Source organism: Pecten maximus, chromosome 2 (genome assembly GCF_902652985.1).
Source record: "Pecten maximus chromosome 2, xPecMax1.1, whole genome shotgun sequence".
Lineage (NCBI taxonomy): Eukaryota > Metazoa > Mollusca > Bivalvia > Pectinida > Pectinidae > Pecten > Pecten maximus.
The window spans coordinates 6,610,199-6,637,986 of record NC_047016.1 but is presented as its reverse complement, the minus strand read 5'-3'; the positions used below and the strand labels follow the sequence as shown (position 1 = coordinate 6,637,986).

The window sequence follows — 27,788 nt, the reverse complement described above, 5'->3', positions numbered from 1 at the left end:
AGATTTTTCGTCCCAATGTTACCAAAGCAACTTTGCTCCAATCTAAGTCATTTCGGTCCGAATTAAAATAAAACATAAATGGCCCAAAATTTCAACTGTACTCTAGCAAACAGTAAAGCTAGTCAAAGTGTATGTTAAAGATCTAATTGGACACTCTAGTAGTGAAAATATGAGCATTTAAACACATATCAGTTCGCTCATTAGATATTGACATTGCCTTCGATCCGGTCCGTTTAGCTCCATCACGCTCTGAATGAATAGGTTTGTAGTATTTCCCCATTTTCATTAACTTCTGGCACATGTTTAAAAGCCAATGTTTAAAATATGGTATGGCTATTAAGGTTGACTTATTAGTGGATGTAGCATGATAGTTTTAGTTGGGGCTGTTTGGGAAATATGCAGATGTATTTATAGCTCACTTTTCTATAGGAAAACAGAAGAAAGAGGAACACAGACCAACGAAGAGGAACAACAAATTTACACAAGTTTATTGAAAGGTTTATTATTCTGAATGTTTTATAAACGTTAGAACTACTGTCAACATGATATAACACAAAAACCTTCTTGTCTAAGTATACACCTAAGTATTTTAATAGACTATGTAACAGTGTAATACATGAGTGAGGCTTTGATAAGGTGAGCCATGCTCTTGTACTGTACACAACAGTATATATGTCTTTAGGGACAATGTCTCTGAATATCTATTTATCTGTAATTAATCCAGATAGTAACTAATTAAAGATGGGGAAATGTCTCATTCTTGCCTATTATATGATCAGGGTCTCCAAACTTGCTATCAGACTCTGTAGATGATACCATCATGTACATGTATATAGAGAATACATGGTCAGTGTCTTAAAATATAAGCTGTATTTTGGCGAAGCTCGCCACTTTTGTCTTTCTGTCCCCAGCCAAAAATACAGCTTATATTTTAAGACACTGACCATGTATTCTATTTATCCTGCAACAGTCATAAAAATGCTCATAAAAAATAATCATTTGAAGTGAAACGGTGTTGAAAATGATAGAAATATGTTCGCCTTTTAAACGTAGTTTCACTTTGAAGTAGGTCAGTCGAACTGACGCACGTGCTAAGATTCCAAAATACAGCTGTTTTCCGTCACTGCCGTATACAGCAAAAATATATATACGGTGGGTGTATTCCGACAATGCGGTGGCAGTTGCAGGATAAATGACGTTACCTGGCCATAACACAGAGAGATGCCCACTCTTTGCAAAGTGGTCTCAATGAATTATACATCTTTTCGGAAGTCCTCTAGATCTCTGTTGGGAAGATTAGACATAAGTCATCCACACATGTCACATGATCATAAACTGGAGCATGCAGTCCAATCAATGTGGGGCCACAACTTGAAAAGCAAAAATGATAAATTTGAGATGATCTAGCACAGGGCTGCCCATTATGTTGCCTATAGCATTGGTAACATGTTAGATCATCTGAAATAATGCAGTCTTGCAGATTGCAGAAAAGACATGCTGGCTAATTTTATAACCATTGTAGCTAGGGGTATATATATATATGGCAAGACAAACTAGGCACAGCTATAATGTTTCCTTTCCATGTAGGATGTCTTTCTTTCCTTGGACAATTAAAGATTGGAATAACCTTCTATTCGAAATTATTTCCTCCACCTCCTTATTCTCCTTCAAATCAGTCGTGTATCTGCACATTCGAATCCTGTTCCTGTTCCTTCACAGAGCACACCTGTGGCCTTTAACTGGTAGAAGTAAAAGCAGAAATATTATTTCTAATCTTCCAACAACTATGAACAGATGAATGACGGGTGTATATCATATTATCTACTGTAAAAGTAGGGAGTTAAAAATTTGAAAATGTCGCTTCACCCTTATATGAGTGGTGTCATGTTGGATATTCGTAATAAGATCCTACGAAACTGTGCATGTTCAAATTAGGGTATTTTCTGAAGAAGAGAAAAATAAAGAAAAGATTAAGCTCACATATATAGATCCCCATCAGTGATGAAGATATATTGATAGGTGCCAAGATCCTGCTGAGATCTCCATATTTGGCAAACTTGACAAATGATCATGCTCATACACCAGTAAATGTATAGTAAGTATTCCACAATTTGAAAAAAAAAGTTGATAACATTATAATATATACATATTTTTTGTATTGAGATACAGTTGAATAGATTTTAATCACCCTTTTTCTTTTCACAGCATTGCCAGTTGAAGAAAATGAACCAGTTAAGATATTACAGGCATCAGTAAAGAAAGGGAAAACTAAATCAAATCGCTCCTCTTTGGCAGCAAAGAAACGTGGGATATCCAAACACAGTATGGCTCAGCCAGACGAACTTAACCTGGTGCCAGGTGGTGCTGAAGGTAATCTTGAAGAATGTGATAATTTTTATGCAGCTCATTTTCCACCTCTTCAGAAAGAGGAATTGGATCGAAAGACAAAATCTGGAAGCTCAACCAAAGCAACAAGTTTTAAACAGATTTCTGTAACAAATACATCAAAGTGGATGGCAGCAAATATGGACAAAACACAAAGGGAGACAACTGTTGGTGAAATGAAGAAAATTTTAGAGGAACTAGAAGATAAGTGGGGTGATGATACAAAAAAAGACAAGACCAATGTGTACAGGACATTGAGACACCATCTGTCTAAATGTACAAATCCTTACACTCTGGTCGCTTATATTGTAGAAAAAAGCAAAGATTATCATCTGCCAAAGACATCAACTCTCGCCTATTGCATCATGAAAGAGTTTGACAATTGGTGCAGTTCAAAAGAAAACATTCACAAATATTCACAGTTTCTTCTCACACAGGACTTGAAATTACATGTGTTACACATGTGCACTCGCTACCATATGACTATGATTGGCTTAGCTATAAAGGCATTCCAGCTTGACCACCCAGAGAACAGCTTTTTGGTGCCTGTACTGAGGTGCTTTCTGGAGAAACATAAATTTAAAGAGGTAAATATGTTCAAATTAAATGTTATAATTTCATCTCTGAGAAAATTCAGATGACATATTATTTATATATCAAACTGATATTTTAAAGCAAAGGCCACTGTATTTGAATGATGGTTGCTGTGAACAGATACATATATATGTACATGAGTGGCATTCTAATGACTGACCAGTAATTGGATTTTTTTATACTGGGGAGGGATTCTAGCTAATATATATCATAATATCAAATGTTGCATTTAAATATTTTACACAAAATGCACTGTCATGTATAATGAAACTTTGTGGATATTTATTGCAAAACAGAAGAACAGAAGAAATAATAACTCCTAAAAATACATGTGTAAGTATACAAACTAAAAATAAACTTTGCCTACTATCTAGTATTGTTACTGAGTACAGTACATGTTGATGAATACCACGCCTAGTAGTATATCTACTTTCATTATGGATCTGTTTCAGGCTGCTGTTTGTGCTGGTAAACTAGGTTTACAGGACCATTTCTCTGTAGAAGAGGTTTGTTAAAATAAATTTTGTGTTATTGGAAGTTTACTAAGTACCTATTAAAAATGATATAATTGTATCACAGTAAAACATTCCAAAATACAAGTTGTACACCTTCTTATTCCAAACTTTTTTTCTATTTGATAATTTAAAATCACAGGGCTGTGAAGAAAATAAAGGGGCATAACACCTGTAGCCCTCCAAATTTTCTCATTTTTTTCATGACTTGTACATATACACCAATATGGATACGAGTTTACATTACACTATATATATATTACACTATTATACCATGGTAGTTGGTTAATGTACCAATCAGGGATAGTAGTTATAGTTACGATATAAGATGGCCATATACCATATTTATGTTAGAGTAACAGGAATGTTTCATATTTCACATTTTTCATCTCAATTTACAAGTTCGATTTTGTGAAAACAAATAAAAAAAAACATTTTAACTATGATAATGTTGATCAGTTTACTTGTGTCTTTAAATTTTATTTTTTAACCCTTTATCATGTAAACATTACCACATAGTTGTTGTTTAAACCTTACCTCTTTACTCTCTTCTTTGATGTGTAAAAAACTGCAACAGGATTCAATTCTTATATCATTATGAATTAAAAAAGAAAAAAAAGGATAATTGCATGATAGACGAGGATTACACAGAAATATAACACTCCAAATCTGTTACAGATATAACACTCCAAACCTATTACAGATATAACACACCAAATCTTTTACAGATATAACACTCCAAACCTATTACAGATACAACACTCTAAATCTTTTACAGATATAACACTCCAAATCTGTTACAGATATAACACTCCAAACCTATTACAGATATAACACACCAAATCTTTTACAGATATAACACACCAAATCTATTACAGATATAACATACCAAATCTGTTACAGATATAACACTCCAAACCTATTACAGATATAACATACCAAATCTTTAACAGATATAACACTCCAAACCTATTACAGATACAACACTTCAAATCTATTACAGATATAACACACCAAATCTATTACAGATATAACACTCCAAATCTATTACAGATATAACACACCAAATCTATTACAGATATAACATACCAAATCTATTACAGATATAACATACCAAATCTATTACAGATATAACACTCCAAATCTATTACAGATATAACACACCAAATCTATTACAGATATAACACACCAAATCTATTACAGATATAACATACCAAATCTATTACAGATATAACATACCAAATCTATTACAGATATAACACTCCAAATCTATTACAGATATAACACACCAAATCTATTACAGATATAACACAACAAATCTATTACAGATATAACACACCAAATCTATTACAGATATAATACTCCAAACCTATTACAGATATAACACAACAAATTCTGTTACAGATTGTTTTACCACTGATCTTACAAGACAAGGTGAACTTGATAGAAACCTTTTTAATGGGAAACCCAGGTCAACAGCTGCTAGTTGTACAGATGCTTGACAGACTTTGTGATCGATCTGTCGATATGGCCGCCATTATCGGGTAAATATAACCACAGAAATTGAGGTTTTATAGGGGAGCTGCAAGGAACATATTCATATTATTGAGGAAAATAGATAGATAACAAAATTATTTGTAAGATTTAGTTTCTATAAAGAAATTAAAGTTGCAATGAAAATACTTATTGGTTCTGACTTACTCCATTCTCTTTTTACTTCATCTCTTGACGTAATATGAATACTTGTTGTGAAACCATAAAGGGATATAACTCTTCAGAATGTATAAAGTGTGATCTTGGTTTACCAGTCTCATGAGATCTCATCTGTTGAAACGTCATATGTTAAGACACCACTTCTAAACCACGTTTTGTTGATGTCACCCGTCAGCATTGATTATACAGTTAATGGTATGATCTGAATAGCAATAATCCAGTTTGTTTATACAGTTAATGGTATGATCTGAATAGCAATAATCCAGTTTGTTTATACAGTTAATGGTATGATCTGAATAGCAATAATCCAGTTTGTTTATACAGTTAATGGTATGATCTGAATAGCAATAATCCAGTTTGTTTATACAGTTAATGGTATGATCTGAATAGCAATAATCCAGTTTGTTTATACAGTTAATGGTATGATCTGAATAGCAATAATCCAGTTTGTTTATACAGTTAATGGTATGATCTGAATAGCAATAATCCAGTTTGTTTATACAGTTAATGGTATGATCTGAATAGCAATAATCCAGTTTGTTTATACAGTTAATGGTATGATCTGAATAGCAATAATCCAGTTTGTTTATACAGTTAATGGTATGATCTGAATAGCAATAATCCAGTTTGTTTATACAGTTAATGGTATGATCTGAATAGCAATAATCCAGTTTGTTTAGGAGAAGGTTTGGTTTTATTTGTAGTTCGTCAGGTGTGCAAAATGTGAAACGAGAAAAGATGCACTGGAAACCTCTAAGTAAGCTGGCCGCCCGCTTGATGAAGCTGTATGATATTTCTCCAGGTAAGTTACCATGTTCCATTTTTTATTTGTGTGTAACAACCATAATGTACTCCAGTTGCGTAGTAAATATATCCCAAATTACTACTACAGAAATCCTAATTACTTTAAAATGAAAGGAATGTTCTCAATCTTTTATAAGAAATTGTATATGAATGTCAGTTTATTTATCCAAAAACTAGTCGAGTTATTATAACACACCTTTATCATCCAGCATTGTGATTATGCAGTATGTAAGCTTTATTATATTAATAATTATATTTATGAAAGGTTAAAATGTATTTTCCCACATTTCCTCTTCAAATTATATTATATTTTGCCTGTCATGCATCCATTCTGTTGAAAATGTCTGACCTCTTGTTATACACTATTATGTGTGTCTGAGTGAAAATAAAATCTTGAAATCTTGAAACAAATCCAATAATATTGCTTGTTTTTTGTCGTGGTATGTCATATTGTAGTATACCTTATCTTCCTAGATTTGTGCCCAAACATCAGCAATGCAAGAGGACTAGGAGCGGTCAAGTACCTGTTGTATAAAAGATATATAGAGGTAGGTATACATCACTGGTTGGCTGTAGGAATATATTCACTGCAGTGTTTCAATGTCTGCTCTGTTTATATCTTAATACAATATCGCTAATGAAGTAAACTTATCACTGGAGGATAGAGTGGTCATATTATTTAAAGGTTCTGTAACAATCGTCCTCATTAATCAAGACGTTTTGGTTCCAGTTAGAACATTTCCAGATTGTCAAAGCTCCTGTGACATTTCGTCAAATATCTTCATACCAACTACTCATGGATTATACAAAATCCTGATATGAACATTGATGATGTACATACACACAAAGACACTCTCACACACACCTCCCTACAGATACTCCAGGGTGTGCCCAGCTTGCCTGAAGTAAACCTTGATGATATACATGCACACCTACCACACACACCTCCCTACAGATACCCCAGGGTGTGCCCAGCTTGCCTGAAGTAAACCTTGATGATATACATGCACACCTACCACACACACCTCCCTACAGATACCCCAGGGTGTGCCCAGCTTACCTGAAGTAAACCTTGATGATATACATGCACGCCCACCACACACACCTCCCTACAGATACCCCAGGGTGTGCCCAGCTTACCTGAAGTAAACCTTGATGATATACATGCACGCCCATCACACACACCTCCCTACAGATACTCCAGGGTGTGCCCAGCTTGCCTGAAGTAAACCTTGATGATATACATGCACGCCCACCACACACACCTCCCTACAGATACCCCAGGGTGTGCCCAGCTTACCTGAAGTAAACCTTGATGATATACATGCACGCCTATCACACACACCTCCCTACAGATACTCCAGGGTGTGCCCAGCTTGCCTGAAGTAAACCTTGATGATATACATGCACACCCACCACACACACCTCCCTACAGATACCCCAGGGTGTGCCCAGCTTACCTGAAGTAAACCTTGATGATATACATGCACGCCCATCACACACACCTCCCTACAGATACTCCAGGGTGTGCCCAGCTTGCCTGAAGTAAACCTTGATGATATACATGCACGCCCACCACACACACCTCCCTACAGATACCCCAGGGTGTGCCCAGCTTGCCTGAAGTAAACCTTGATGATATACATGCACGCCCACCACACACACCTCCCTACAGATACTCCAGGGTGTGCCCAGCTTGTCTGAAGTAAACCTTGATGATATACATGCACACCTACCACACACACCTCCCTACAGATACTCCAGGGTGTGCCCAGCTTGTCTGAAGTAAACCTTGATGATATACATGCACGCCCACCACACACACCTCCCTACAGATACTCCAGGGTGTGCCCAGCTTGTCTGAAGTAAACCTTGATGATATACATGCACACCTACCACACACACCTCCCTACAGATACCCCAGGGTGTGCCCAGCTTGCCTGAAGTAAACCTTGATGATATACATGCACGCCCATCACACACACCTCCCTACAGATACTCCAGGGTGTGCCCAGCTTGTCTGAAGTAAACCTTGATGATATACATGCACACCTACCACACACACCTCCCTACAGATACTCCAGGGTGTGCCCAGCTTGTTTGAAGTAAACCTTGATGATGTGAATGCACACCTACCACACACACCTCCCTACAGATACTCCAGGGTGTGCCCAGCTTGTCTGAAGTAAACCTTGATGATATACATGCACACCCACCACACACACCTCCCTACAGATACTCCAGGGTGTGCCCAGCTTGTCTGAAGTAAACCTTGATGATATACATGCACACCTACCACACACACCTCCCTACAGATACCCCAGGGTGTGCCCAGCTTGTCTGAAGTAAACCTTGATGATATACATGCACACCTACCACACACACCTCCCTACAGATACTCCAGGGTGTGCCCAGCTTGTCTGAAGTAAACCTTGATGATGTGAATGCACACCTACCACACACACCTCCCTACAGATACCCCAGGGTGTGCCAAGCTTGCCTGAAGTAAACCTTGATGATATACATGCACACCTACCACACACACCTCCCTACAGATACTCCAGGGTGTGCCCAACTAAGCTTGTCTATTCCACATCTGCCATGGCCCTAATTTGTAAATAAATACTATAGAGAATTGTATTAGTTTTTTAAAAAAAAATGTGTCAATCCTTATTTTTACCTCATCTGCCCAAAAGACACGTGAGCTTATAATGTACAGTTTAAATTGTCTGTGGCAAAAAAATAAAATCCATAAACAATCTATCACTAAAGGGCAATGATACAGAGTGAATTTCTTTCTGATATTAAGGGCTACCAAGTTTGTTCAAACCAATGACCTTGAATTAAGTCTCGCATCCATAAGCTTCAGAACAGGTGAGCTATACAAGTTTCCCTGGACTTCTTATGTCGTTGAGTTTGATAGAGGTGTTGAGTGGCTTATGTTGTTAAGTTTGATAGAGGTGTTGAGTGGCTTATGTTGTTAAGTTTGATAGAGGTGATGAGTGGCTTATGTCGTTGAGTTTGATAGAGGTGTTGAGTGGCTTATGTCGTTGAGTTTGATAGAGGTGTTGAGTGGCTTATGTCGTTGAGTTTGATAGAGGTGTTGAGTGGCTTATGTCGTTGAGTTTGATAGAGGTGTTGAGTGGCTTATGTCGTTGAGTTTGATAGAGGTGTTGAGTGGCTTATGTCGTTGAGTTTGATAGAGGTGTTGAGTGGCTTATGTCGTTGAGTTTGATAGAGGTGTTGAGTGGCTTATGTCGTTGAGTTTGATAGAGGTGTTGAGTGGCTTATGTCGTTGAGTTTGATAGAGGTGTTGAGTGGCTTATGTCGTTGAGTTTGATAGAGGTGTTGAGTGGCTTATGTCGTTGAGTTTGATAGAGGTGTTGAGTGGCTTATGTCGTTGAGTTTGATAGAGGTGTTGAGTGGTTGTGTATCACTCAAATCACTGCTCTAAAATCCTTGTCATTCTACAGTATCTTGTTACCTCATTACAGGGATCAATGGGAGCTGGAAGCTGGGAAGAAATGGTGCAGGTATGTATGCAAATCAGTAATCAGTGCTTATTTAGTGGTGTAAGATATCCAAGCAATAAAAGTGATTTCATTCTAATATTTTCTAGGGGATCACCAAAGTTATCCATCCTTCGGTTTAAAAGAATAAATATTTTCAGACTTTCTTTAAAGATGTTAAATCACATATTTCGTTTAAACTGTTAACTTTATCAAACTACATTGTGCATATATGATATATAAAAAAAGTCATCTTAATAGTTTCATTATCTCTCTGGAAGAGAAAGTGCTCTGGAATACATGTTAATAATGTAATACGTAAATAACGTGATACATGTTAACAGCGTAATACATGTTAATAGTGTAATACATGTTAATAACGTAATACATGTTAATAATGTAATACATGTTAATAATGTAATACATGTTAATAATGTAATACATGTTAATAATGTAATACATGTTAATAATGTAATACATGTTAATATAATACATGTTAATAATGTAATACATGTTAATAATGTAATACATGTTAATAATGTAATACATGTTAATAATGTAATACATGTTAATAACGTAATACATGTTAATAATGTAATACATGTTAATAATGTAATACATGTTAATATAATACATGTTAATAATGTAATACATGTTAATAATGTAATACATGTTAATAATGTAATACATGTTAATAATGTAATACATGTTAATAATGTAATACATGTTAATATAATACATGTTAATAATGTAATACATGTTATTAATGTAATACATGTTAATAGTGTAATACATGTTAATAACGTAATACATGTTAATAACGTAATACATGTACATAAATTGTCTTTACTGACCTTGTTTAACTAAAAAGCACCGTTGGTGATAAAACCTGTTTATAATATATTATGGCCTTGTTAAATACAGAGTGGCGTTGATGATAATACCTGTCTATAATATTTGATGGCCTTGTTTAACTACAAAGCACTGTCGGTGATAATATCTGTCTATATTATTTGATGGCCTTGTTTAACTACAAAGCACTGTCGGTGATAATATCTGTCTATATTATTTGATGGCCTTGTTTCTATAATATTTGATGGCCTTGTTTAACTACAGAGGGCCGTCGGTGATAAAACCTATCTATAATATTTGATGGCCTTGTATATATACAGAATGCCGTCGGTGATAATACCTGTCTATATTATTTGATGGCCTTGTTTAACTACAAAGCACTGTCGGTGATAATAACTGTCTATATTATTTGATGGCCTTGTTTAACTACAAAGCACTGTCGTTGATAATACCTGTCTATATTATTTGATGGCCTTGTTTAACTACAAAGCACTGTCGGTGATAAAAACTGTCTATATTATTTGATGGCATTGTTTCTATAATATTTGATGGCCTTGTTTATCTACAGAGTGCCGTCGGTGATAACACCTGTCTATATTATTTGATGGCCTTGTTTATCTACAGAGTGCCGTCGGTGATAACACCTGTCTATATTATTTGATGGCCTTGTTTATCTACAGAGTGCCGTTGGTGATAGTGCCTTTCTAAAGGAACAATTAATAGAACAGCTGATGTGTTACAATGAGACGACAGCAGCGGCAAAATGGGCAGATCATTACGAGTTGTCTGACGAATGTATTCCTCCAGTGGTGGCCGAACACAGGAAGAGCCTGAAAGAGTGAGTGGAAACATGGACGGGTCATCCAGAGTGTATGTGACAAATCTAAGATAGACTTTTAAATGAAAGTTTGAATGACAGGAAGTCATTATTCAGGCAATTACACATGGCAATACTGATACTTCAAAACAATCTACCTCAAACTTCATACAGGGTCAAAGGTCTAGGTCACTGTTATTAAATATAAATAAACAGATTGCCTTACATGCAAAATCTAGAGTTTGTTTTGTCCAATCTAACTCCATGCAATAACTTGTTTTGCTTTTGCAAATCAAACTGATACTTCATACATTGCTTCTTTCTTTAAAGTGCTTACTAGCAATTACATTTCAGCATTGAAGGTCAAAGGTCAATGTCATACTTCAGATACAAATCAAGTGTTCATCGGTATTAGCTCCATTTTCTACTGTCAACAATGTATTTGATATTATATTTTGTTTTATGGCTGAGTTTGCTTCAGAATATTCCAGTAATCTGTCAGTCTGACAGGCCTTCCAAACTTTTGGTCTGGAGCATATTTAGGCATAGGAGACTCAATGTTGTATATTGAGGGGTGTGGCTACCTTGAGGTGAAGAGGTCTAAAAGAGAAAATATAACAAATTCTTTAAAACCTTCATCTCCTGTAAGAATGACAGGATTTCCTCCACATTTGGTTTGAACCATGGTTGGGAGAGGCAGCTCGAAAAGTAGGAAATATTTGTAATATAATTACTGAAATTTCCAGGTGAGTAATGCAAGCCCTCTGGGCCCCTTGTCTTAATGTGGGACTCTATTAAAAAGAATATGCCAAAAACAGCATGGCATTTTTAGCCCACCATCATCAGATGGTGGGCTATTCAAATCGCCCTGCGTCCGTGGTCCGTCGTCCGTCCGTCCCTCCGTCCGTCCGTCCTTCCGTCCCTCCGTCCGTCCGTAAACAATTCTTGTTATCGCTAATCCTCAGAAAGTACTGAAGGGATCTTTCTCAAATTTCATATGTAGGTTCCCCTTGGTGCCTAGTTATGCATATTGCATTTTGAGACCAATCGGAAAACAACATGGCCGACAGGCAGCCATCTTGGATTTTGACAATTGAAGTTTGTTATCGCTATTTCTCAGAAAGTACTGAAGGGATCTTTCTCAAATTTCATATGTAGGTTCCCCTTGGTGACTAGTTATGCATATTGCATTTTGAGACAAATCGGAAAACAACATGGCCGACAGGCAGCCATCTTGGATTTTGACAATTGAAGTTTGTTATCGCTATTTCTCAGAAAATAATGAAGGGATCTTTCTCAAATTTCATATGTAGGTTCCCCTTGGTGACTAGTTATGCATATTGCATTTTGAGACAAATCGGAAAACAACATGGCCGACAGGCAGCCATCTTGGATTTTGACAATTGAAGTTTGTTATCGCTATTTCTCAGAAAATAATGAAGGGATCTTTCTCAAATTTCATATGTAGGTTCCTCTTGGTGCCTAGTTATGCATATTGCATTTTGAGACCAATCAAAAAACAACATGGCCGACAGGCAGCCATCTTGGATTTTGACAATTGAAGTTTGTTATCGCTATTTCTGAGAAAGTACTGAAGGGATCTCTCTCAAATTTCATATTTAGGTTCCACTTGGTGCCTAGTTATGTATATTGCATTTTGAAACCAATCGGAAAACAACATGGCCGACAGGCAGCCATCTTGGATTTTGACCATTGAAGATTGTTATCGCTATTTCTCAGAAAGTACTGAAGGGATCTTTCTCAAATTTCATATGTAGGTTCCCCTTGGTGCCTAGTTATGCATATTGCATTTTGAGACCAATCGGAAAACAACATGGCCGACAGGCAGCCATCTTGGATTTTGACAATTGAAGTTTGTTATCGCTATTTCTGAGAAAGTACTGAAGGGATCTTTCTCAAATTTCATATGTAGGTTCCTCTTGGTGCCTTGTTATGCCTATTGCATTTTGAGACCAATCGGAAAACAACCTGGCCGACAGGCAGCCATCTTGGATTTTGACAATTGAAGTTTGTTATCGCTATTTCTCAGAAAGTGATGAAGGGATCTTTCTCAAATTTCATATGTAGGTTCCTCTTGCATTTTGAGACCAATCAGAAAACAACATGGCTGACAGGTAGCCATCTTGGATATTGACAATTGAAGTTTGTTATCGCTATTTCTCAGAAAGTACTGAAGGGATCTTTCTCAAATTTCATATGTAGGTTCCTCTTGGTGCCTTGTTATGCCTATTGCATTTTGAGACCAATCGGAAAACAACCTGGCCGACAGGCAGCCATCTTGGATTTTGACAATTGAAGTTTGTTATCGCTATTTCTCAGAAAGTGATGAAGGGATCTTTCTCAAATTTCATATGTAGGTTCCTCTTGTTGCCTAGTTATGCATATTGCATTTTGAGACCAATCGGAAAACAACCTGGCCGACAGGCAGCCATCTTGGATTTTGACAATTGAAGTTTGTTATCGCTATTTCTCAGAAAGTAACGAAGGGATCTTTCTCAAATTTCATACATACCTTCCCCTCAGTGCCTTGATATGCATACTGCATTTTGAGACCAATCAGAAAACAACATGGCTGACAGGTAGCCATCTTGGATATTGACAATTGAAGTTTGTTATCGCTATTTCTCAGAAAGTACTGAAGGGATCTTTCTCAAATTTCATATGTAGGTTCCTCTTGGTGCCTTGTTATGCATATTGCATTTTGAGACCAATCGGAAAACAACATGGCCGACAGGCAGCCATCTTGGATTTTGACCATTGAAGTTTGTTATCGCTATTTCTGAGAAAGTACTAACGGGATCTTTCTCAAATTTCATATGTAGGTTCCCCTTGGTGCCTAGTTATGCATATTGCGTTTTGAGACCAATCAGAAAACAACATGGCTGACAGGCAGCCATCTTGGATTTTGACAATTTATGTTTGTTATCACTATTTCTGAGAAAGTACTGAAGGGATCTTTCTCAAATTTCATAAGTAGGTTCCCCTTGGTCCCTTGTATTGCATTTTTGGACCAGTCTGTCCTTTAAACAACCTGGCAAACAAACAGCCATTATCGTTAAATCTCAAATTTCTTATATAGCTTGGATTCCCTTGTTTGAAAAGTACTGGAGGGATGTCTCAATTTGCACAGATTAGTAAAATGAAGGGAAAAGTAGAGAAAAGATCAATCCGACATGGAACCTATGAAGATCATTCAATGGTGGGCGCCAAGATCCCTCTGGTTATTACAAGATTTTATCCTAATTGTTTGTATTTACATCAGAAATCCTGGCCTTACTACAGAAAATATAGATGGTGAGGACTGGGACGCTGACTGCTATACTGATGGTGACATAAAAACATCCTGGTATCCACTGAAGATCTCCCAGGACGCAATCACTATGGTTAACACAAAGGAAAGCTACTCGGCATGTTTGCAACGACTGTCTCGGGTAATGCCACAACTCAGATATCTGAAAGGTCATATATGTTTTATCTAATGTAACACAAGTACAACTGGATGGAACTTAAGATTTGCATTATTAGTGTGTGCAGTATGGCAGGTATATATACCAGGTAATCTTACAAGTGTCTTTGTATGCAAATACCTGTTTGAAAGGCAGTGTCACATTCAGAAATTGGGTCTGACCCAATTACCCATGATCCCATCTTATAAAGGGTTGTGGGCCATTGTTATTGTTTTTGATGTCAAACAACATCCTTCAAGTATCAAAAGAGTTGTGGGCCATTGTTAATGTTTTGATGTCAAACAACATCTTTCAATACTTGTATCATAATGACACCACTATAATCCAGACATGAGGAGTGTGATTGGTGATATTTCTCACACATGGTTTTACTTTGATGGGTAATTTACCAGTATTATATCTGTAACGTGTAGGGTCAGAGACACCAGGTTTATAAACCATGATCTGCTCTCCTTATTCAATGTTTTTATTGTTCTTCTACCTTCCAATGTGTATTCAATATGTATAGGATTTTAATTGTGTCCCTGTATACCTTGTTGAAATCAGGTTCCTTTTTAGGGTTGAGAAAGTTGAATGTTTTATAATAGGTGAAATTTATCCTGGTTATAAGTACATCTAACTCTTTCAGTACCGTTGTCGACTATAGTCGACATAAAAATATGCTCCCTCTTCCCCGTTGTCGACTATAGTCGACATGCTTTCAAGCTCCGTCTTCCCCGCTGTCGACTATAGTCGACAGACTAAGTTGATGTTTTAAAAGTGTTGATTTGTTGACAGCACCAACCGATAAATACAATTACCAAATGCAATGATATATAAAATGTGTTCAAAGCTTTTGAAACAAACACTTTGGTTAATAAATTAGTTTTTATTTAGTTTGTTTTAAGTGTTTTTTCGGTAGAGTAATAGTTGATATTTTCTCAATATGTTCTTAATGTACACAATATGGCGGCTTGCTATATTTGCAGTTTAGATATCTGAGTCTAGGACGTGTCAGAGTGATAAATCTGATCTAGATCTTATTTTGCTAGATATTTCTTAATCATGTTCAAAGATAACACAAACCTTTCTGTTTCTATATGAAAAAAACAACACACCAAAAATGCACATGTAGTCTGCCATTTTGTTTAAACTTCCGGGGGCGAGCCTAATAACTACTTCCGGTAGGGAATCCGGAAAGAACACAAAGTACGGAAAGAGTTAAAGGGCATATGCTAGGAAGATCCAATTCGTTATTAATATTCTCTTGAATTTTTCAGCCTGGAACAACTATAGGAATTGATTCAGAATGGAAACCTGGTTTTGGGAACACAGTTCAAAGGTAAAACTTGTACATAACAGTACTTTATCTTTTTAAAGCAGTTAATGACACCATTCCCAGTTTCTATGGTAACTTACAGAGTATAAGAATTTCTGTGGTAACTTACAGAGTATAAGAATTTCTCTGGTAACTTACAGAGTATAAGGGTTTCTATGGTAACTTACATAGTATAAGGGTTTCTGTGGTAACAAACAGAGTATAAGGGTTTCTTTGGTAACTTACAGAGTATAGGGTTTCTATGGTAACTTACAGAGTATAAGAATTTCTGTGGTAACTTACAGAGTATAAGGGTTTCTATGGTAACTTACAGAGTATTAGGGTTTCTTTAGTAACTTACAGATTATAAGAATTTCTGTGGTAACTTACAGAGTATAAGGGTTTCTATGGTAACTTACAGATTATAAGAATTTCTCTGGTAACTTACAGAGTATAAGGGTTTCTGTGGTAACTTACAGAATATAAGAATTTCTGTGGTAACTTGCAGAGTAAAAGGGTTTCTGTGGTAACTTACAGAGTATAAGTGTTTCCATGGTATTTTATAGAGTATAAGGGTTTCCATGGTATTTTACAGATTGGCCCTGATGCAGCTGGCTGTTTTGGACCATATCTATCTACTAGACATCATTTACCTGTCCCAACATCTACAGGAGGACGACTGGCAGCAGTTTGTGGCGTGTGTCTTCTGTAATCCAGCCATACTCAAACTAGGTAAATATGTACAGAGGGCGTGTGTCTTCTGTAATCTACCCATACTCAAACTAGGTAAATATGTACAGAGGGCGTGTGTCTTCTGTAATCCAGCCATACTCAAACTAGGTAAATATGTACAGAGGGCGTGTGTCTTCTGTAATCTACCCATACTCAAACTAGGTAAATATGTACAGAGGGCGTGTGTCTTCTGTAATCCAGCCATACTCAAACTAGGTAAATATGTACAGAGGGCGTGTGTCTTCTGTAATCTACCCATACTCAAACTAGGTAAATATGTACAGAGGGCGTGTGTCTTCTGTAATCCAGCCATACTCAAACTAGGTAAATATGTACAGAGGGCGTGTGTCTTCTGTAATCTACCCATACTCAAACTAGGTAAATATGTACAGAGGGCGTGTGTCTTCTGTAATCCAGCCATACTCAAACTAGGTAAATATGTACAGAGGGCGTGTGTCTTCTGTAATCTACCCATACTCAAACTAGGTATATATGTACAGAGGGCGTGTGTCTTCTGTAACCCAGCCATACTCAAACTAGGTATATATGTACAGAGGGCGTGTGTCTTCTGTAACCCAGCCATACTCAAACAAGGTATATATGTACAGAGGGCGTGTGTCTTCTGTAATCCAGCCATACTCAAACAAGGTAAATATGTACAGAGGGCGTGTGTCTTCTGTAATCCAGCCGTACTCAAACTAGGTTAATATGTACAGAGGGCGTGTGTCTTCTGTAATCCAGCCGTACTCAAACTAGGTAAATATGTACAGAGGGCGTGTGTCTTCTGTAATCCAGCCATACTCAAACTAGGTAAATATGTACAGAGGGCGTGTATCTTCTGTAATCCAGCCATACTCAAACTAGGTAAATATGTACAGAGGGCGTGTGTCTTCTGTAATCCAGCCATACTCAAACTAGGTAAATATGTACAGAGGGCGTGTGTCTTCTGTAATCCAGCCATACTCAAACTAGGTAAATATGTACAGAGGGCATGTGTCTTCTGTAATCCAGCCATACTCAAACTAGGTAAATATGTACAGAGGGCGTGTGTCTTCTGTAATCCAGCCATACTCAGACTAGGTATATATGTACAGAGGGCGTGTGTCTTCTGTAATCCAGCCATACTCAAACTAGGTTAATATGTACAGAGGGCGTGTGTCTTCTGTAATCCAGCCGTACTCAAACTAGGTAAATATGTACAGAGGGCATGTGTCTTCTGTAATCCAGCCATACTCAAACTAGGTAAATATGTACAGAGGGCATGTGTCTTCTGTAATCCAGCCATACTCAAACTAGGTAAATATGTACAGAGGGCGTGTGTCTTTTGTAATCCAGCCATACTCAAACTAGGTAAATATGTACAGAGGGCGTGTGTCTTCTGTAATCCAGCCATACTCAAACTAGGTAAATATGTACAGAGGGCGTGTATCTTCTGTAATCCAGCCATACTCAAACTAGGTAAATATGTACAGAGGGCGTGTGTCTTCTGTAATCCAGCCATACTCAAACTAGGTAAATATGTACAGAGGGCGTGTGTCTTCTGTAATCTACCCATACTCAAACTAGGTAAATATGTACAGAGGGCGTGTATCTTCTGTAATCCAGCCATACTCAAACTAGGTAAATATGTACAGAGGGCGTGTATCTTCTGTAATCCAGCCATACTCAAACTAGGTAAATATGTACAGAGGGCGTGTGTCTACTGTAATCCAGCCATACTCAAACTAGGTAAATATGTACAGAAGGCGTGTGTCTTCTGTAATCCAGCCATCCTCAAACTAGGTAAATATGTACAGAGGGCGTGTGTCTTCTGTAATCCAGCCATACTCAAACTAGGTAAATATGTACAGAGGGCGTGGGTCTTCTGTAATCCAGCCATACTCAGACTAGGTAAATATGTACAGAGGGCGTGTGTCTTTTGTAATCCAGCCATACTCAAACTAGGTATATATGTACAGAGGGCGTGTGTCTTCTGTAATCTACCCATACTCAAACTAGGTAAATATGTACAGAAGGCGTGTGTCTTCTGTAACCCAGCCATACTCAATCTAGGTAAATATGTACAGAGGGCGTGTGTCTTCTGTAATCCAGCCATACTCAAACTAGGTAAATATGTACAGAGGGCGTGGGTCTTCTGTAATCCAGCCATACTCAGACTAGGTAAATATGTACAGAGGGCGTGTGTCTTTTGTAATCCAGCCATACTCAAACTAGGTATATATGTACAGAGGGCGTGTGTCTTCTGTAATCTACCCATACTCAAACTAGGTAAATATGTACAGAGGGCATGTGTCTTCTGTAATCTACCCATACTCAAACTAGGTAAATATGTACAGAGGGCATGTGTCTTCTGTAATCCAGCCATACTCAAACTAGGTAAATATGTACAGAGGGCGTGTGTCTTCTGTAACCCAGCCATACTCAAACTAGGTAAATATGTACAGAGGGCGTGTGTCTTCTGTAATCCAGCCATACTCAGACTAGGTAAATATGTACAGAGGGCGTGTGTCTTTTGTAATCCAGCCATACTCAAACTAGGTAAATATGTACAGAGGGCGTGTGTCTTCTGTAATCCAGCCATACTCAAACTAGGTAAATATGTACAGAGGGCGTGTGTCTTCTGTAATCTACCCATACTCAAACTAGGTAAATATGTACAGAGGGCATGTGTCTTTTGTAATCCAGCCATACTCAAACTAGGTAAATATGTACAGAGGGCGTGTGTCTTCTGTAATCTACCCATACTCAAACTAGGTAAATATGTACAGAGGGCGTGTGTCTTCTGTAATCCAGCCATACTCAAACTAGGTAAATATGTACAGAGGGCGTGTGTCTACTGTAATCCAGCCATACTCAATCTAGGTAAATATGTACAGAGGGCATGTGTCTTCTGTAACCCAGCCATACTCAATCTAGGTAAATATGTACAGAGGGCATGTGTCTTCTGTAATCCAGCCATACTCAAACTAGGTAAATATGTACAGAGGGCGTGTGTCTTCTGTAATCCAGCCATACTCAAACTAGGTAAATATGTACAGAGGGTAGCGTTGTTCAGGTGTTACATGTTGATTACCTACCACATTGTAATAAACATAACAGTAAAACACGGATAAGTTAAAGCAGTAGACCAAGTTATATATTTGACATATTTCCATGTACAGACATGAATGACCCAAATATGACATTATCATTCCATCCTGTGAATGAGTACCTTTTATTTTGTGGATATTTCGTTAACCATGAATAATTTAGTAGAACTCCAACCTTTAATGACACTTCAGGTTGAAGAAAACAAATTCATTGAAACTCTAAAAACAAATCCTTCATTCTTGGAGTATACTGAGCACTGGGAATTATTTAATTGCAACTAAATGCACAAACAATATACCATGACATCACTAGGGAGTCACATCCAAGGGTAAATGTTGTATATTAAATCATTTATATATTATCATAATTGTTATAATTTCTAGCTTATATTGTGATTGCAAATTCTGAAATTGTGATTTGTGTTACAAATTATTGATTTTCAGGTTATGGACTAGACTCAGATTTTCAGATGTTTGTTAAGATGTTTCCCTTCCTGAAAGAAAACCTTTCACATATGTGTCGTGTTGTGGAGTTAGAGAAAGTTGCTCAGAAGGTAGAGAACATTATTGTTACATTTCCGACCTTTTCAGCTTTTTTCAATTTAGCTATAGATGATATGCCAATACAACGAAATATTTAATAACAGTAATAAAAATTCCAATTAGCACAATCATAGTTTATCATGGTTACATCAAAAGTACAAAAATAAGTTAACTGCTAAAAACATGTACTTTTGCATTATATATGATATTTGATGAGAAATTGACCTGGCCTTGACCTCGGCTTTATTCAGCCTGCCTGTATATACAATTACCAACTCCTACTTCACTATAGGTTATAGATAAAACGGTAAACCTACTCCCCGAGACGGGACAGTCCGACGAAGAAGATGCTCCATTAGAAGACTGTGACAGTGGAGTAAACATCAAGTTCCCCAAGAAAGAAGCACGTGGTCTGAGTGAATTAGTGAGACAGACACTTGGGAGGCCTCTTAGTAAAACGGAACAGATGTCAAATTGGGAACGGAGACCATTACGGCCAGCTCAAATCACTTATGCAGGTAGGTTGGATGATGTGAACTGTCTGACTGTACATATTACCTGAGTGTATGACTGTACACAGTACCTGTACGACTGTACACATTACCTGTACGACTGTACACATTACCTGTACGACTGTACACATTACCTGTACGACTGTACACAGTACCTGTATGACTGTACACAGTACCTGTACGACTGTACACATTACCTGTACGACTGTACACATTACCTGTATGACTACACATTACCTGTATGACTACACATTACCTGTATGACTGTACACATTACCTGTACGACTGTACACATTACCTGTACGACTGTACACATTACCTGTATGACTGTACACATTACCTGTACGACTGTACACAGTACCTGTATGACTGTACACATTACCTGTACGACTGTACACATTACCTGTATGACTACACATTACCTGTATGACTACACATTACCTGTATGACTGTACACATTACCTGTACGACTGTACACATTACCTGTATGACTGTACACATTACCTGTACGACTGTTCACATTACCTGTACGACTGTACACATTACCTGTACGACTGTTCACATTACCTGTACGACGGTACACATTACCTGTATGACTACACATTACCTGTACGTCTGTACACATTACCTGTACGACTGTACACATTACCTGTATGACTGTACACATTACCTGTACGACTGTACACATTACCTGTATGACTGTACACATTACCTGTATGACTGTACACATTACCTGTATGACTGTTCACATTACCTGTACGACTGTACACATTACCTGTACGACTGTACACATTACCTGTATGACTGTACACATTACCTGTACGACTGTTCACATTACCTGTATGACAGTACACATTACCTGTACGACTGTACACATTACCTGTATGACTGTGACTGTACCCATAACCTGTATGACAGTACACACTACCTGTATAACTGTACACATGGATGGTTGTATAGTATATGTGTGGCTATTCCAGCATTGGATGCCCATGTTCTACTGGAAGTGTATGACGAACTGATCAGACAAGCACAGAAGTTAAAGATGAACTTTGACATGGAACCTCCTGTGAGCATGAAGTGGATGAAGGCAAGCAAGCGAGACAAGATGAAGGCCAAGGCTAAAGGTCAAAAGTTTCCATATAAAAACAAATCTCCAAAGACCACCCAGGTATGTATGAAACATTGGACTGTCTATTTCTATTACTGTAGTGGTAGATATCTAAGAACTATAGCATAGGAATGAGTAATGATATATACAGTGCCCTCATTGCTTATACTAGTGACTTCTGCCTCTCTAGGATTGCATGCTACCACTAGGGCTAAAGGGAAATTTTCACAAGCTTGATCAAGTATGGTATAATCTCTTTTATTACACATGTATCCTGAAAAAAAACATAATGAAATTCAAACAGTTTAGAAATATTGCTCTCACATGAAAATATCATGGGTAGTAATAGTGTATTACCAGCCATCTTGATACCTATGTATGTTTTGTTTGAAGTATACTTCCCCACACCCTCGGGGAGCAGGCCCCAGTCACCACATGTCCCCCGGGCAGCTCAAGGTCGTAGTGGACTCCATGTTACAGGGACTAGGTCGCCAGCTGAGGAGTTGTGGAGTAGATGTCTACATCCTAGAGAACCATGAGGACCATGACAGAACCATTGAGGTCAGTATGTTTGACTGTTTTTTGTTATTGAATTTATATATTAAATTTTAGGCCCAGGATCAAATGTATTTTCATAAGCACTAAACAAATGTTCTGTAAACTTCCCAAAGACTGGATGTAATTAATGCTTAATCTATACCTTATAAGGCCATGTCACACCTTGACAATATAGCAAGCATACAGTGGACCCTCAATAATCCGGGCTCCTTTGTTCCCAGCCCAAGCAGTCCAGATCACCATTTTTTCGGACTGTCAGATTTCGTCGACTTTGTAAATAAATTTGTCGCAAAAGAGTGAGGTGAGAAAAATCGTCCAAATTACTGCGGGAATTTTACTAATGAAATAACATTCCATTCCGGAAATGGAGTTCTGGATTCGGAATCCGAATTTCCAGACTGGTGAATACAAATAATGTTACGGAATTCCGTTCCCGGACATTTCCATCCGGATTGTCAGTTGTCCAGATTATCGCGGGTCCACTGTATACTGATATATGACAAATTTGGCAAATACATAGTTTCTGTTGCTAATAACTTCTATTTTAATTTGATTTGTCTTCCATGATAAGACTGTTCAACTCCATTATGTATCCACGCTATGATCCTCTACCGACATAGAACACATTTCCTTTATAGGAAAATTATCAGGTCTATGATAAAAACATAATACAAATGTAACTGAGAAATATTTTATAGCTTTGTACTGGTTAACTGTTTAATTTATTTACATAATGTTTTCATTTATTTACATAATGTCATTGGAATTTGGCCTTCTTTTCTTATAGATATGCAGAATGCAGAACAGAATTGTGCTAACCAGCGGAAACCCTTATATAATGGTATATATCTTATCAGCAAGCCAACTTCCCATACCTCTAAACTCATAAAGAAATGTTTATTATAACAAAATGGATTACAATTATCATTTACAGTATCATGTTTATCTACTGATCTTGAATTGTAAATACTTGTCTGTGTTGGAATGGAATATCAAGTTTACGTAGGTTATGCGAATGACATCATTTTCATATTCAGTTTGGCTTTCAACACTTCCGAATGTATAACACAGTAATATGAGAAATAAGCTAGTGCTGTATACATCACAGGTGCGGTCACATGTTGGGGAACACATGTGTTACTGTGTACAGAGTGTGACTGCAAGGGAACAGGTGATAGAAGTCATGGAACACTTTGGGGTGAAGGTGAAAACTGAGGACATCTTCAGTCGCTGTCAGGTTAGTGAGGGTCAGTGTCCTTATGTACCAATTCTTATCTTGATGCTTCCACTAAGATTTTACACTTTTAAACTTCAGATACTTTAATAGGAAAGCATGTTTTACATTGAAGAAATTATATTAATTTATTAGTAGGAATCCTTTATAATAAGCACATCCACATTTTAGTTCCACATACCTCTTTCCTACCCCTTTTCTGACATACTATTTCCATTCAAATCAGCTGTTATATGTGTAAGCTGTAACCTGAGGTTTTTCCCTAAACATTGAAAAGTGAATGTAAAAGATTTGATAAGAAATTGCATGAAATGTAATTGGTGTACAGGGTTAGTAACTAAGATAGTTGTTGACTGTTACAGGTGTGTAATGGTGACCAGTATATAACTAAGATAGTCGTTGACTGTTACAGGTGTGTAATGGTGACCAGTACCTTAAAATACCACAGAAACAGACCCGACAATTATGGTTCAGGAAGCAACAACAGTCGTCCGTGACAGGGTCCCGGGTCCAGATGTTGATGAACATTGCTAATCCTAGCTCTATGTCAGAAGCTGACATGTTATGTATGAAGGATTTAGCCAGCTATGGTGTTAACTGGACCAATGTGTCTGTAGCGACAAATGGTGCTCCAATACATATTGAGACAGTACCTGAAGGCATACTGGAAAAAGTGGACTTATTTTATGTGTGTCAGAAATGTGGTAAGGTTTTCTGGGAAGGTTCGCACTTCACAAAAGTCAAGGAACAATTTGCACATGTTTTGACATTGGGTGAGTGACAAAGGTTTGGAATCATCACTGGAGTTCGACTTTGATCAGTAGGGAATCACGTGGACATACCTGTTTGTATTGTCTTAATTTTTAATCAACAAAAACAGGAATGGTATTAAATGTACCAGTGTTCCAAGAACTGCCATTGTGGTGCAATATGATTCTGACAAGTCTGTGTTAAGTGTCTTTCAAGACAGCATTTATGAATTCATTGAATATAAGCCAACATATAAATAGCAAAGATGATAAAAATGAAAATTGTGTAAATAAATTTTCAAAAAGGAATCTTATATTATGGTATTGTTGGGGTTTGTTTTTTACATTCCCTTTTAGCATCGAAACTCCAAAAGAAGAGAACATGTTAATCCCATTAATCCTAGAAATAATTAAATTAACTTCCAGGACATGTCTCCTGTACAAACCCAGAAATAACTAGATCTTTTTACTGGAAGTGTCTCTCGTACAAACCTCGCAATAATCAGATCTACCAGTATATTGCATACCCCAGCCTCCCACATAATCATAGATACCCAAGTCCCCATATAATCATAGATACCCCAGCCTCCCACATAATCATAGATACCCAAGTCCCCACATAAACGTACATACCCCAGCCTCCCACATAATCATAGATACCCCAGCCTCCCACAAAATCGTACATACCCCAGCCTCCCACATAATCATAGATACCCAAGTCCCCACATAAACGTACATACCCCAGCCTCCCACATAATCATAGATACCCAAGCCACTCGCATAATCGTACATACTCCCAACCTCCCACATAATCGTACATATCCCAGCCTCCCACATAATCATACATACCACAACCTCCCACATAATCATAGATACCCCAGCCTCCCACATAATCATAGATGCCCCAGCCTCCCACATTATTGTAGATGCCCCAGTCTCGCATCGTATCCTAGTCCATTCCTTTACCATCACTCATCGTATCCTAGTCCATTCCTTTACCATCACTCATCGTATCCTAGTCCATTCCTTTACCATCACTCATCGTATCCTAGTCCATTCCTTTACCATCACTTATCGTATCCTAGTCCATTCCTTTACCATCACTCATCGTATCCTAGTCCATTCCTTTACCATCACTCATCGTATCCTAGTCCATTCCTTTACCATCACTCATCGTGTCCTAGTCCATTCCTTTACCATCGCTCATCGTGTCCTAATCTCTTTATCATCAGTGATCGTATCCTTGTCCCTTTCCCATCACCTACCGTATCCTTGTCATCGCATCTTGGCCAATTCATTTACCATCTCTCATCGTATCTTGATCAAGCATAAGATCCTTAGCATAAGTCATCATAAATTGGCCCATTCCTTACCAGAAATCATCTGATGTTGACCCATTTCTTTACCATCACTCATCGTATCTGGGCCCATTACTTGATATCAATCATCTTTGCCCATTCTCTAAGTGATCTCGTGACCTCTAAGTGATCTCATGACCTCTAAGTGAAATCCGGGCCTCATATGACCCTGAGTGTTGCGAGGACGTTAAACCGATATTATTTGACTAAGTGAAAACTGAGGCAGTGACTTATTTAAACTTAACAATGCTAACTGATCAACAGAAATTTCAGAAGATCTAGATGTTGATTATAAAACGTTTTAAAAGAACGTGAAAGGGCGTCGTTATCAAGAATGGGAAAGACGGCGGTTGAAAAAAGGACAATTTCGACAGAGCTACCAAACAGCTTAACATGTTATCTGTCCTTGCTGGCTGCGTTTTAAGTAGTACAGATTGAGGTCCATTTGTAAGTAGTTGTGGTGTCATTTTCCCCACGTCTATACTATCGACGTGGTGATCACTCGTTATTTAATGTCATCATGGGTTATCTCAATATCATTCTAAAGAATTATGTAAGGCTTTTGTGTTTTGTAAAATTCCTTGATGAATTCAGTTTCGTATAAAAACCAGAATTGACTGTTAAATTCCTTGATGAATTCAGCCTGGTATAAAATAAACAGAAGTTACCATGTTTTCTGCTAAATTTCTTGATGAACTCGGCCTCATATGAAATAAAAAACAAATTAGGCCATTGGTCACAGTCCGATGTCATGCTGACTTTTTCGTAAACCATGGATAAGAACTGAATGCATTGCAACAAAAATTAATGTTAATTAATATATATATTTGTACGCATTTCTGAAATTCTTGTAATTTTGCTAAGAATCTCTCTAAATATCTAATCAGGAATCTGTAGAATACGTGTATGGAAACCTGACGCATTTGTGTGGTTAGTGTGTTGGGTGCCACTAATCCTGAACGCTCCACAATTAATCGTATGTCCGAATTCTGTTGTGTGTTGTTTTCAAATACTTAGGACTAGGCAGGTTTAAGCGGTCTTTTGGTGTTTTTTTCGAAATCAAGCTTTCGCTTATCTTCATTTAAAATCTAAAATGACACTTAGAATTAACATATGGTCCAATGGAGCGAGTTGTGTCAACACAATAATTGATATACATGATTTTAAATGAGGTATTAGGTTTGCAGAAATGTGTTCAAATAATCTGAAATTATGTAAATGGTCAAGTTTATATAGATCTCAAAATCGAAAATTACATTTGATTTTATCATAAAACAAATATTGCATGGAAATGATTTATTTTTCCTATGAAAACGTTTTGCAACGTTTGTGTTGTCGTTAGAAGTGAACCCCGTCCCATTAAAATGATGCTCATCTAAAAGGTTCATAACTTTGTTATTATCTTCAGATCAAACGTAAATACAAGTTTTTATACATCAAAGAACGTGATACACAATAAATACATTAATACTGAATCCCTGTTAGATTAGACCCCTCAGCGTTATTTAGATTTAAAAGTACCAACTGTCGCCATACGTTTTCTGTCTGTTTGGGATGCTGGCATGTATAAGGTGATGTTGGGACGGGACAAAATAATAAAGGTTTACCTGTAGTGGAACTGAAGAATGAGTCAGTACAACGTGATGGTGGGTGGGGACAAAATAATAAAGGTTTACCTGTAGTGGAACTGAAGAATGAGTCAGTACAACGTGACGGTGGGGCGGTGACAAAATAATACAGGTTTACCTGTAGTGGAACTGAAGAATGAGTCTGTACAACGTGACGGTGGGTGGGGACAAAATAATAAAGGTTTACCTGTAGTGGAACTGAAGAATGAGTCAGTACAACGTGACGGTGGTTGGGGACAAAATAATAAAGGTTTACCTGTAGTGGAACTGAAGAATGAGTCTGTACAACGTGGTGGTGTGTGG

At 37.4% G+C, this 27,788-nt stretch overlaps 1 protein-coding gene across 5 annotated transcripts; it reads left to right on the top strand.

The window, feature by feature from the left end:
- Nucleotides 1-263: 263 nt before the first annotated feature.
- LOC117315262 (exonuclease mut-7 homolog) lies at nucleotides 264-24,818 on the top strand. 5 transcript variants are annotated; one of them, XM_033869433.1, is made up of 18 exons: nucleotides 264-497; nucleotides 2,206-2,972; nucleotides 3,432-3,485; nucleotides 4,896-5,035; nucleotides 5,909-6,006; nucleotides 6,483-6,556; nucleotides 9,503-9,541; nucleotides 11,050-11,207; nucleotides 14,470-14,638; nucleotides 15,934-15,995; nucleotides 16,567-16,703; nucleotides 20,237-20,346; nucleotides 20,628-20,853; nucleotides 21,828-22,018; nucleotides 22,352-22,519; nucleotides 23,304-23,357; nucleotides 23,625-23,763; nucleotides 24,163-24,424. In XM_033869433.1, exons 1-18 carry the CDS (start codon nucleotides 365-367, stop codon nucleotides 24,168-24,170), a joined length of 2,727 nt encoding a protein of 908 aa, XP_033725324.1. In that variant the 5' UTR covers nucleotides 264-364; the 3' UTR covers nucleotides 24,171-24,424. The 5 variants fall into 5 exon arrangements, with proteins under 5 accessions (XP_033725324.1, XP_033725329.1, XP_033725303.1 ...); XM_033869438.1 differs by having other exon boundaries at nucleotides 24,113-24,224; XM_033869412.1 differs by having other exon boundaries at nucleotides 265-497; nucleotides 23,625-23,753; nucleotides 24,163-24,818.
- The last annotated feature ends 2,970 nt before the right edge of the window (nucleotides 24,819-27,788 follow it).